Raw genomic sequence first — 13,889 nt, 5'->3', positions numbered from 1 at the left:
TGTTTTTCTTTCTTTTGTAGCGAAGTGCAAAACTGGCTACTAATTCGTTATAATGTTCTTCTGTCATTTGTGTCTCGTTTAAGTTTTGCTGATCGTTTTGTGTTTTGCCTAAAGTCATTATCTGTTCTCAGTCAAATATTGATATGCACATGTCCAGACACCTGTAGATTGTAAACGTGCTTAGCTGTCCATCCACTTCAGGCTAGTCTATGACAATTTCAAGTTAAAGCCACCCCTCCTACAGAGAGATGGGTACCTCGCCTGCACATGTTCAGTTACGCAACTTTATGGCTGAGCTGATGTTCTTGTGTTGTGTTTGTTTGATGCGTTCAGATAAAAGCCTCGTTAGGAGGGTGTTAGAATGTCGCGTTCCTCTTTCTGGTTTTCATTTCATTTTCATTTTCATTACTTTATTGTCCCATCGCTGGGAAATTCGGGTCGCTTCCTCCCAGTGGAAAGCTAGCAGCAACGGAGTCGTGCTACCCAGGTGTCTGCGTGTTTAGGTGTATTCAGCCACCTGCACTTATGGCAGAATGACCAAGGTCTTTTACGTGCCATTGTGATGACACGGGGGTGGGACATGGCTTATGTCTCTGGGTCTGCACATAAAGTTGACCCGTGTCCGTCCCGGCCCGAATTCGAACCTGGGACCTTTCGATCACAAGTCCAGTGCTCTACCAACTGAGCTACCGGGCCCCCGGTGTTGTGTTCATGCCATGTGTTAGTAAGATTGTGATTTGTTTGTTGTTTACTTGCCTTGACCAAAGCGTCCTTTTTCTTTTGACCATGTCTCGTTGTAGCTTTGAAAGAAATTAGTTCTCTCAAACTTATTTTTGCCTTTTTCTTAAAGATCAAAGATTTTATTTGATGTACTGGTTTTTAGGAATGGTTATGTCTTTTTATGAGATAATCGATTGGAAGTAATAGTGCCAGAAACAGATTCTGCGATTCCAGCCGTTTTGAGGCTGAATTTCCTCCCAGCCGGACTGTGCATGCTTTCATTGTAGTCCAAGCAACGGCTATCAATACTGGCCCAGGGACAGGACTTTGCATCATTCACTCATTAGTAGCTGAACACTCCACTCTATTTGATTTCAACACGACTGTGGGGTTTCCCCGGCCTCTGCACTTTCTTGTGCTTTCATCTTGAACACAATAAAAAGTTGAAAACAAGATGCTTGGGCTTGAGCTTCATTCTTTCTCCTTTCCACTTGCACCTAAATCTTGTCTACCAATATTTTCTCAAAAGAGAGATAAAAGTCGAGGTTTATAACTTGCATAACGTAGCTCGACTCTTACCTGGAATGGAAATCCTGACCACTCTTCTCTGCGGAGGCCAGCCTTCGTTGATATTGTAGCCAATGGGTTCAAAGACCTCTTGCAGTTGAACCATCAATTTGTCCCCAGTGTCAGCATCACGGAAGATCCAAGGGTGTCCGACAAATGTGTTGACATCCACAAACTGGTCTGGCTGTAGCGTCTTGTAGCGGACACGAGCGCCCTCATAGTTCAGCCACACTATGTCCACTTTGCGCAGCGTTTGGTTGACAAAGCGCACAAATGAGTGAACCTGAAATTTTTCATAAGAAAGATCAGCTGTGTAACTGTAAATCAGAGCCACATAGCGTTCAATGGAATATATACTGCTATATTCATTACATTGAAATTGTATAAAGGATGATAGAAGTTTTCAGTCACATAAACAATAGCGACTTGAAAGAAACACCAGCCTGATCTTAAGCTGCATGGTCATTGACGTTTCAACGTCGCTAGCGTTTTAACAGCAACATTCAATATCGCTTGTCGTCGTGTTCCGTCCACAATATTAAAACACTTTTGATTTAATGCACAGAGAGAGAGTTAATATGAGAGAGCGCGGAAGATAGGATGCGCATAAAAAGATTACGACATATTCATTATGACAAAACAGCACGTGACGCCATTCATTCATTTTCCATCCTGATAAAATCAACACTGGTTTCTCAACAGTGAGAAATTGCCCCATGGAAAACGCCCATTAGCTTTTTTCAGGAAATACAGAACCAACAGCTTTCTTACAGCCGATGAAAGCATGTGAACAGCATGAAGAGCTGAGAAAACACTGGCGTAAATCCTAGAATTGATTCCAGTAAGTACAACTTATAGCGTCTCCAGTTGGCTTAATCGATGTTTAGTACAGTAAAACCTGTCTCTAAAGGACACCCTTGGGGTATGGTAATGGTGCAAGTCCATATTAGACGGGTGTCCTTTCTTCACAGGTGGAGGGGCCGGGGCAATATTTTACAAAGAGCACGTAAAATGTACAAGACACTTTTTGTCAATCCTGGAGTATGTATTCATTTTTCAACACAAAACACAAGGTAAAAACTTAAATAAAATTACCAGATCATTGTACAAGGCACAGATTGAGGGCGGTGACAGGAATTAAAACAAGATTAAATTAAATTGAATTGAATAGTGTTCATCAAGACGATTTGAAAAAGTCCTGGATGCCTGTTTGTTTGGCTCGTCCAGCTTCCCTAAGCTTGACGTCTTCAAGCATGGACTTCAGCGTGAAGGCAGCATTCACATACCTGTATAAGTGGTCCACTAAGACCTGAACAACGTGGTATGGGAGTGGTTTTGTACTGCAAGATCGAAGAATCTGCCCGTCAGTGGACCACTTATACAGGTATGTGAATGCTGCCTTCATGCTGAAGTCCATGCTTGAAGACGTCAAGCTTAGGGAAGCTGGACGAGCCAAACAAACAGGCATCCAGGACTTTTTCAAATCGTTATTGCGTTTTCCGACGTTTCACAGTTTCTTGGTCGCTTCGTGCCCCGGACTCCCACTCCTTCATCACGTGTCCGTCCGTTAAAGGTTAGTTATTGTTGAAATTGTGTTCGTTCCATGTTAAACTGTCCGTATGTAGCAGGTGGCCGTTCCAACAAGGGTCCGCTAGACTCAGGTTTTACTGTACATCTTCAGAAAGGGTTATACATCTCTTGCAAATAATGTCTTGCAATGTGCAAAATGCAATGCACCTTTAACAGAAAAAACCAAAAACCAAAGATAAAACAAAACAAAAACATATGTCTCGACATGTATTTCTCTCGGATCTCTCTCGACTGTACACAGAGATAAGAACAGCCTCGCTTTCACCTAGATCCTGCCTAAAAACAATGTTCAGACCTCATGTTCAGACTCGGCGTAATAATACCAAAAGGACTACTTTTTAGCGGTCAAGTTCAGTCGTCCGCATATTCGAAAGTGAAAAAAAGATGAAACGTTTTGCTACAGTATCGGAGGATGAACTGTCGAAGAAGAAAAAGAATCTCGTGCCAACCACTACGCAGAAGACCATCCGAGTTGTACAGAAGAAGTTCTGAAACACGTCACGTTCCAAATCAAAAGACGACATTCTATTCTCTTACGTCACTATTCTTGGTTTACGGTACCATTCGGCGGCTTTGCTACGAGTATGCCATAGTCTTGGTCTGCCGAGACCTTGAGGTGGAATGCGAGTGATTAGGTTTGTTGATTTTGCTCAGAGAAGTGGTCCGTGTTCAAGCAAGTTTCTTTCTTCTTTGAAAACAAAAACCCTAAGACCAGTGAATGTCGAGATATATATGTTAATTGGATCTGTGATCCAAACATGCCTTTTGGACTTCTTCTTCTTCTGCGTTCCCGGCTTTATGGCCATGTTGGGTTTGATGCGTGCATGCCTGGTTTTCTCCTGTAGATGGGTGTCGGCACAGGAGGTCTGCCCGCTGTCCTCAGCCAACATGCTCCGTCTTCATGGCAGCTCAGGTTTTTTATCGAGGTTCTCTCCTCTAGATCCGCCGTGTTTCGCCTAGGGGCTTGCGCTGCCTAGTTGATAGGGTCACCTCGTAGAGGATGTGGTCATAGACCACGCACGGTCGGTCTTGGGATAGGAAAACGTTATGCTAGTCCGGAGGGATTACGCCACAAAGGCCACCTCGCGAAGACCCAGGGTCCTAGACTAGGGAGGTCCAAGGGGGAGCACCGGGAGGGCTACCCCTCTACCCGCACCTCCAACACAATCCCTTCCCCTGGTAGCTTCATCCCCAAGGAGGAGACAGAGCTACCTGCAACACCCCTGCCTTTTGGTCAATCTCGATGGCAGTTTATTCCACTCGCCCTACGGGCTTGTGGAATAAACTTCCATCTCGATTGACCAAAAGCCATGTTTGGATCACAGATCCAATTAACGTATAATGTCTCGACATGTATTTCTCTCTCTCTCGACTGTACACAGAGATAAGAACAGCCTCGCTTTCACCTAGATCCTGCCTAAAAACAATGTTCAGACCTCATGTTCAGACTCAGCGTAATAATACCGAAAGGACTACTTTTTAGCGGTCAAGTTCAGTCGTCCGCATACTCGAAAGTGAAAAAAAGATGAAACGTTTTGCTACAGTATCGGAGGATGAACTGTCGAAGAAGAAAAAGAATCTCGTGCCAACCACTACGCAGAAGACCATCCGAGTTGTCCAGAAGAAGTTCTGAAACACGTCACGTTCCAAATCAAAAGACGACATTCTATTCTCTTACGTCACTATTCTTGGTTTACGGTACCATTCGGCGGCTTTGGTACGAGTATGCCATAGTCTTGGTTGGCCGAGACCTTGAGGTGGAATGCGAGTGATTAGGTTTGTTGATTTTGCTCGGAGAAGTGGTCCATGTTCAAGCAAGTTTCTTTCTTCTTTGAAAACAAAAACCCCAAGACCAGTGAATGTCGAGATATATATGTTAATTGGATCTGTGATCCAAACATGCCTTTTGGTCAATCTCGATGGCAGTTTATTCCACTCGCCCATCTCGATTGACCAAAAGCCATGTTTGGATCACAGATCCAATTAACGTATAATGTTTCAAGAATGGCATCATTAAATGTGTCTGTCTTCTGAAGTAAGTGAACAAAACATGCATCTTCAATATGACATTGTGAATAAGGCAGGTTTCACAGTATTGCTTTGGTCACTGGATCGAAAGTTTGTATGCTTATCATTTCTGTTTTAGATTGCATTGTGTAACATGCTTGGTATATTTTTGCTTGTGGTGGAATAAAGACATAGAAAAGACAATGTCAGCGCATTTTGTGTTTTTTGTGCTTTGTTATGATCTAAAATAACATTGCTATCGTTCAATTTGCGACAGACGTGATTTCCCGATTTTTACCATCACGTAATCATGAGACACGAAAAGTATCAACCCACACAGGTTTTAAAATCAAGACCTGATAATTGTTTGAAAGGAATGCAATTCGAGTCATAATCATATAAACATTTGTAAAAAAACTATTTTTTTATGACTTTATCGTGATGTCAAAAATCACCGCTCATGCTCGAAAGCGTCGGTCGGGAGAAATACGCCACGACGGGAAACCAATTTACCTCCTAGTTTTTGCATACGCACTCTTTTCTTCCACAAACATATGTTTTTGTGTGTAAATAAACATACAGAACAGAATTACGGCAATGGAAATGTCAAATTCTTGTTTTGGAACTGAAAACGAATGTTGCTATCGCTATCCGGGGGGCGTCGGGTGAAAAAAAACACGATATATATAGCAATTTTTTTTTTAGTTGAGGTTATTGTCTCGTTTTCACAGTTATGACCTTGACACGTATTCCTACGCACGCGCCATTTTGAACTCGTTCGACTGATGATGCATTTTGCTGCTAAGTTTGCTTTGTTCTCTTTAAAAACTGAATGAAAGTGTGTCTGTCACCAACAATAGCGTTTTCCAACGATCGCGATGCACTCATTTCAGGCAGTTTAACACCAGACCTGTCAACCTGTACGGTTTTCCCGTATTTTGTACGGGATTTACTCAAATTTTGGTGTGTACGGCGTACAAGGCCTAGCTGTACGGGTAAACCAAATTGTACGGGAATTGTACGGGAAAATTCAAAACCCGAACAAAGATTCGAAACCGATCATCAGATTCGTTTCTGTTTAGCAGACGACAACAACCAACAGAAAAAGACTGTAACTGAGCTTGTGCGCATGCGCAGAAGGTATCATAGAGGGCGCTGTGGCCCAATCCGCTACTTCCGTGTCGCGAGATTTGGTCTTTGTTTACACAACTTACTTCAGCGACAGACAACGATTCGCGTCACTTTTCGTGCTACAACTGAAGATGGAGAGGCCAGCGAAGAAAAGAAAGAAAGCCGGACATGGTCAGCACATGTCGGAGTGGGAGAAAACGTACTTTGGTGTTGTGCGATCATCGGACAAGGGAAAGGAGAACAGTTTGTGCGTGCCATGTGGCTCGCAAATCAAAGTGAAAGTTGCTGCTTCTGGTCACTACGACTTGAAGCAGCTTTTTGAAACGGCGGTACACAAACAATCATGCATTGATTCGTTCGAAACAGTTCAAGCATGTGAACCAACATTTCCAGAAACGAGACAGCCGCCTTCCAACGGAAGAAGATGTGACACAAGCCAATGCCATGAAACCATTACCACAGTCAATCTGCTTGCCACGGCAAAGTCAGCTACTGCTACCTACAACAAGTGTCATGCTTGAAGTGATCTAGTGAGACTGGACTGTGATTTTTCCTGGTGAACAGTAGTACAAAGTAATTGTGTGGGTGTGACTGTGTTATACATTTAAGCTTAAACTTAAAGTGATCTGGAGAGACTGGACTGTGATTTTTCCTGGTGAACAGTAGTAGTTGTGTGGGTGTGACTGTGTTATACATTTAAGCTTAAAGTGATCAGGTGAGACTGGACTGTGATTTTTCCTGGTCAGTGGACAGTGGTAGTTGTGTGAGTGCGTTTTACAGTAGTTATATGTATTCATCAATGCTAAATCAGATGTGTTTTATGAATACAAAATAAATGTTGAGTATTTACCAGCTGGTCTTTCTTCTTTTTTATGTCGTGCGAGGGAATTGCGAGTCTTGCGTGTGAACTCAGGTTTGCGTGTGTTCATTTTTTGGGAGTGTGTAAGGGATTGTTGCCCTGATTACAGTTTTTAATCATATTAGTACAGGTTGGCCTTGGAAGGGGTTGACAGGTCTGTAACACTTGTTTTGTGCTGAAAAGGTTGTTAATTTGCATTCGCTTTGATAGATAGCATGAAGGATTGTACTGGGTTTGAACTTACGCTCGTGATGGTTCCACTCTCTTCTCAAATTCGATCGTAGGGTAAGAAAAATGCTGGAGGTGGCGAAATTGCGCTATTGTTGGAATTTTGCCACGACAGTCAAGTTTGGTTCAGCGCTATCGTTTTAAGCCTTTTTATAATGTAAATATTAATCAGATTTCATTTATTAAGCTCAATAGCAATACTGTTAAACAACTTAAAGTGTATGTAGACCATAATTGCTTTTGCCAATGGCTGTGTGTCTTCAGAAACTGTTTATAATTTGGTCAAATTTAGGGGGGGTCATATCGGTGCGTATATGTCAGCTGACAGGTGTCCGCTATCCCTGATAGGGATTTTTTTGCATTCATTAATGATTAAACTTGCAAATAAATACATTTTTTTAACTGTATTAAATGTTTGTTACTGTTGTGAAAATGTGAGGTGGTGTGATGAAAACCGTGAAACCTGCCATTATAAATCTAACTCCACACACCTGAATGTGGTACAATGCAGGGTCAACACATTCCAAGTGAACAATAAAGTAATTAAAACACTCACTCTTCATTGTGTTAAAATTAATGCAACATTAAAACTAAGACCCAACCTGTGAGCGACCAGACTGCAGCCTAGGTGGGTTGTGTCGTCTGGGCTGTTGAGGTCTGCTTGTGGACGGGCCATCAGCCTGGTCCGTCGCTGACATCTTATAAAGCTGTGCCAACAAGCTAGCAATCACATGCCTGCTGTGGAGTGGTCTCTTAATTTCTCCCCCAAAGTTGACATTCTCAACAAAAAACACCAGTGTTGTTTTGGAGTCTGAAAAGTGAAAACAAACACATCCTGAAACTGATGTTTGGCAGTTACCATGCCAGGATAACTCTTCACCTTTATTTTAATCTTCTTCCGTTAGGGGATTTGATGTTAAAATAACAGGTAATAGAAAGAGACAGACCTATAGATAGTTGAGCTGAAAACTGAATAAAACTATGTGTAGTGGTGAGTGGAAGGTAAGAAGGAATGAAGCTCAAGTCCAAGCGTCATGTTTTCAACGTTTTAATCGTTGTCAAGAAGACAATTCAAGTAAGCGCAGAGGCCAGAAGGCAAAACCCATAGTCAAAGGAGAATCAAATGCAGTGGAAGTTTCAGCTACTTATGAGCGAACGATGCTTTTTCCTGGGGTCGCGGTCAGTAATGAAAGCATGCAGGTCCGGCAGGGAGGAAAAATCGGCCTCAATATGGCTGGAATCTGTGTTTTCTGGCACTACCTGTACAATCCATAACTAATTCCAACAACCAATACATCAAATTAAAGCTATGACCTTTAACTCCATCGAAATAAGTACCTTTTGAGCATTATAAAGACTCTGATGTGAGTGCATACCCCACTTTCCATTCCTCTCACCCCCCTTCTACCATCCGTAGCATTCCCTTTTCTCAGTTCCTGAGACTGCGCCGTATCTGTTCAGACACCGATGATTTTGAGAAGACAGAGGCAGAGATGTCCGATTTCTTCCTGAAGCGTGACTACCCATCCAGCCGTTTGGATGTGGCCTTAACTCTTACCAGTTCACTCCCTTGACCATCCAAAGATATCTTTGGATGACTCGCTACAGAAATTCCCATTTACTTTATTCTAAGGACAAGCCCGTTTACAACAACACAAACATTTTTATTAAACATTAAACAGAAGTTTATTGATTAAATTATCGTTGTATGTTGACAGATTTTTAAAACGATCAATGTTTTGCTTGCTACGACAATGGTTTTCTCGATATATTTTTGATACGCCTGTGCTCTCTGCTCATCTAGAACACTGTGTATTACAACTTTTGTTCTCCTACAATGACAATGAGTTGCCTGGGTTTGTATCAGTTGCAATTTTTAAGCACCTCGGAAATTTGTATTCTTGTCCCAAAGTCGAGGATTATTATTATTACGTGGTAGCTTGATTTGTATTGTAAACGTGATACACAGTAAAGGTATACTTTCCAAAAATAATCGTATTTTCTTTCAGTATTCTTTAAACAATTCATGAGCAACTTTTATGATTTATCCCTCCAATTAGAGGGTTTGTTTGAAATCAGTATTTTTTTTATTGACACATCGTTATAGTTAAACAACATGTTTTTATGAAAATAAAAAAGACGTAAATGTTGCAATTACTTTTCTTACTTGTATCCTCTCTCTCTCTCTCTCTCTCTCTCTCCCTCCCTCCCCCCCCCCCCCCACACACACACACCACTGAACAACACCCGTAATAAACAGCACAAACTAACGACACAAGAGCACTTGCCATGCATCAGTAGTCGCAATGTCTACCCAACCCTCACACACACACTGATACACCACTGACGAACACCCGTAATAAACAGTACAAACTAACGACACTCTCTCTCATGTCCGATTATGACAGTATGAGTTATTTCTAATATGCTGACTGTTAGCAAATGATAACAAGACATGTCGAGAAAAAAGATATCAAGCATGAGCCTTTTAGGCGAATGCTGATATCGTTTGTGAGACATGTCTGTTATCATTTGCTAACACCGTTTAATTCTACCAAAAGAAATTTCGAAGCGACCCCGCGAATTAGACAGAACAGCCGCAATGGAAACTTGAGCGCTTATACCTGATTATGCCTGTCAGTCAAAGAATTCTCGTGACCTGAGTCAGCCAATCAGAGTAACACACCTGACGTGATGAATATTCACAGGTCAGATGCGTTTGACACACAACAATCTCACAAGATAAACCATGTTGAACATGCGTTTCGGTTTCTTCGCTTTTTCTCGTTGAACAGAGAGCGACAGATTTAGAACCGACTCCAGACGGATGGGAAATGACGTAAAGATACATTTGATGTAAAGCGAGTGACGCAATTTTACTTGATTTTTCCGAACTTTGATCATTTAGATTTCAAGTGAGCGGTCGGCATTGCACACTCAGACGATGGGCGGTGCCTTGCTGTTCCGTAATGCACCCACCGACAAAACTCGCTTTTCGGTATTTTTTTGATAAAGAGAGTATTATATGACAGCATTTGAAGTGTCATTCTTTAGAATAAATCACGCTGATATTGTTGATTTAAATTTTTACTTTGTCTTGTTAATTTTTAGCGTCATAAACAAAAAGGGTCCCTGCCTGAACGTTATAACATTTAGAGGGTCACCTAGAATCCGTCCTGATTGGTCAAAAAGCCATATGGGGCACTGAATTGGTAATAATACCCTCTAATGAAAAGTTCAATGATATGACGAATATGACGTATGCAACAGAAAACAATACTTATTTGACCACATTTTACCATATTAACGTTAACAAGAAGAGCAAACGCTCGATCGAGTCACTTTCGTAGTTCTGAATATTATATGAGGCATCAGATGGACAGGAAGAAATTGCTATTCACAACACAATGCATACCTGATGTAAAGAATAATCCTATAAAGTTTGAATCAAATCCGATGAATAGTTTCAGAGATATGATATTTCAATTTTTTTCCTTCAAGACATACCTGTGACCTTGAAAAAGGTCAAAGGTCACCAAAGCAGACGTCAAAGTGTAGAGGTCACTGGGAGTCACGTTCACATAAAATTTGAGCCCGGTCACTTTTATAGTTTCCGAGAAAAGCCCAACGTTAAGTTGTGTGTTGCCGAACAGAAAAGGCTAGTTATCTCCCTTGTTTTTCTGATAACGTTCGTAAAAGGCTACAGATGTAAATACTTTGATGTAAAGAATAATCCTACAAAGTTTCAATCACATCCGATGAACTTTGTCAAAGATATAAAATGTCTAATTTTTCCTTTGACGCTGACCTGTGACCTTGAAAAAGGTCAAAGGTCAACGAAACCATCGTTAAAATGTAGAGGTCATTGGAGGTCACGACTAAACAAAATATGAGCCCGATCGCTTTGATAGTTTCCGAGAAAAGTCCAACGTTAAGGTGGTGTCTACGGACGGCCGGCCGGCCGGACAGACTAACACTGACCGATTACATAGAGTCACTTTTTCTCAAGTGACTCAAAAAGGGGGAAAATCGGTTATAATGTATTGTTTCCTCTTATCTACGTTATAACTGATCTAACCGGTTATAATGTAGACCGGTTATAACGTATAAAAAACAGTTTCCCCTGAGCTACGTTATAACCGATTCCGACTGTATTGAGCTCAGAAGTCCTAGTTTTGGACCCATTGGTTTTTTATTTAAGATCAGCTTGACGAATCATTTTTATCAGAAAACTAAATAAATTAATTGGATTTTATGTGAAAAATGAAATAAGTATCAAAATGATATTAACTGGAAAATTTTTAATTAAATTTTCATTTGATTAATATACTTACCCGAATCACATGATTAGCATTGACTTACTTGGAGATGCTAGGTCCTGATAAAAGCTTACCCGTCTAAGTCTAAGGGAAGCAACCTCAACTAAAAAAGTGACAGCACCATGGTACTTGCCACCTACGGTTGCCTCCCATTAGTAGGTGAACTACGTCACTATTGGTGCCTGGTCACATGATACACAGATCAATCGACTTATAGAATACTAAGAAACTATAAAGCGGGGCAGGCGGGAGGGAATTACCCATGTGATTCGGGTAAGTATATTAATCAAATGAAAATTTAATTAAAAATTTTCCATTAAATTACATATTCTTACTCCGAATCACATGATTAGCAGATAACTCCAACAAGGTGGTGGGTAAGATCAAAAAAGTTCAAACTCACTCTTAAGTTCTGGAGAGACATCCTTCAGCTACCCCCAAGGCAGTAATGGACCGAGGTCCATCCTGACAGGAGGCAGCAAAGTCTCCCTACGAAAACTGATAAAGACAAAAGCCGAGCGCCAGTAAGCTGTGCGCAGGGCGTCATCCAACCTCCTAGACCGTAAAACGGCCAGGAGGAGGCCCAGGCCCTGGAAAATGAGCTCGGGCCGCGCATAGGGGAAAGATAGCAGATAGCTACGCCAAGGCGGAGGGAAAGAAAACCCCTTGCCATAGACTGGCCCACTGCCAAAAGTCAGGAAAGGACCCGGTGAGACAGAAAACATCTGCCTCACTCTAACACCCTTGCCAGGAACTGGCCCACTGCCAAGTGACAGAAAGAGGACCGAGAACCATCCTGATTGACAGCCGCAATGTCTCTCAGGCAAAAAATGCGAAAGACAACCTCAGAGAGCCGGTAAGCTGTGCCCAGCACTTCTTCCAATCTCCTGAACCGTAAAAAACAGTCCGGAAAGGACCCAAGCCTTGAATAAGCCCGATCCGAGTAGAGGGAAAGACAAGCTGACCCCCCCCCCCCTTTCTATTGGAAGGAAATGCTAACAGCCTGGAAATGCTCCATGAGTAAGAGTCCGACTCAATGAGAAAAACTCAAAAGGAAACGGTCACCGGTCGTCCTCTACCGGTCCCTGCGAAAGCAGAGAGAGAGGTAAAAAGAGGAAGCAGCGACCTAAGATAGTGCGTAAGCACCGGAAAGCGAAAGCCGCCGTAGCCAAAGCTTGATGTGACCGGCGACCCTAAACGAAATGACAAAAAGTCAGTGTTCGCAGAGCAGTCTGCTTGTAGGTAATTGAATGAAACTCAAAAACCTAAACCAGAAAACAAGCTGGGAAGAAAAACGGAAAAACCGTAAAGCCAACCAGCGTCCGTAATAGTTGCAAGTGGTAGAAGGAAGCCGTAACAGGCAACCCAAACCACCGGAAGTCGCCCCGACTCGCCTCATGCCAGGATGAGGGAGAAGAGGGAGACACAAAAACTAGGTACACGGAGACCGTAGTCGCCCGTGCCAGTCAAGAGACTATTACCCGGGCTAAGACTGAGAGCCGTAAAGCCCGTAGACAGGCCATAAAAGATGCTGGACTAAAGGCCCGCACCCAGAAAACCGGAGCATTAACTAGACCTCTGCTGAAAGGAGAGGGTTAGCCAATAAAGCTGAGAAAGTGATAGGCCACAAGAAAGGCTCCTCACCATGCATTGCCAAAGCCAATGCAAACTCAGGAAAATCTGAATGCAACTTCCGAGGCCAACTCAAGTAAACCTTAAGTTTGGACGAAACACTCAAGCAAGTCCGATCGCCAAAGAAAGACAGAGTCCAATTCGGCGAAAGACCCACCAGGGCCGAGTCCATAAAAACAAACAACAAACAACAGCCACCACCGCCAACGGGAGGAATGGCTGTTGCGCCAGCATAGGCTAAAAAACCCGGATGCCCTAAGGCCAGCTGTTGTTCCAATACAGACTACAACGCCTGAGAAAGAACAACCTCTCCAGTTAAAGCCTGAGCTGAGGACTTAGCCTGAAAGGCTGAGTCTGCTTAAGCAGAGCCTGTTTTGCTGCTTCAAACCTTGAAGAGCAAAGGAAGAGACCTGAAGGTCCCTACGAGTCTCTATCTCCTACCTCCTGACCTCCCAAGCCAGGAGGCCTAAGAGAGACCCATCCACCAAGGGTGAAGAACTAAGGGAGTTTCTCGTTGATACCGCATAAAGCTAGGCATGGGAGAGAAACAGATCCCGTCTGTACATGACCGAAAGGACAATGTGCAGAGAGGACACCTCCTCTGTTCTAAATTCGCCCTCGCAAAGGTGGATAAAGCGTCCCCTGCGTCCTGCTCTTTACTGAGTGTAAAGGTCCCTCCAAGTCTTTATCTCCTTGGAGGCCACGAGGCCAGGGAGGCCTTGGAGGCCAGGGAGGCCTTGGAGGCCAGGGAGGCCTTGGAGGCCAGGGAGGCCTTGGAGGCCAGGGAGGCCTTGGAGGCCTAAGAGGCCTTGGAGGCCAGGGAGGCCTAAGAGGCC

The 13,889-nt window shown here is 42.9% G+C and overlaps 1 protein-coding gene across 1 annotated transcript in view; it reads right to left on the bottom strand.

The window, feature by feature from the left end:
• The window catches only part of LOC138949189 (von Hippel-Lindau disease tumor suppressor-like), a 66,923-nt gene that overhangs the window by 33,396 nt on the left and 19,638 nt on the right, over positions 1 to 13,889 (bottom strand). The window contains exons 2-3 of the mRNA XM_070320967.1: positions 7,705 to 7,913; positions 1,300 to 1,570 (exon numbers count right to left, since the gene is read on the bottom strand). Coding sequence (XP_070177068.1) covers positions 1,300 to 1,570; positions 7,705 to 7,800 — 367 coding nt within the window. The 5' untranslated portion in view covers positions 7,801 to 7,913. The remainder of the gene's footprint in view (positions 1 to 1,299; positions 1,571 to 7,704; positions 7,914 to 13,889) is intronic.

The sequence above is a fragment of the Littorina saxatilis genome, linkage group LG15 (assembly GCF_037325665.1).
Source record: "Littorina saxatilis isolate snail1 linkage group LG15, US_GU_Lsax_2.0, whole genome shotgun sequence".
Lineage (NCBI taxonomy): Eukaryota > Metazoa > Mollusca > Gastropoda > Littorinimorpha > Littorinidae > Littorina > Littorina saxatilis.
Note: the sequence above shows the minus strand (reverse complement) of the source record. Positions and strands in the feature narration are given on the sequence as shown.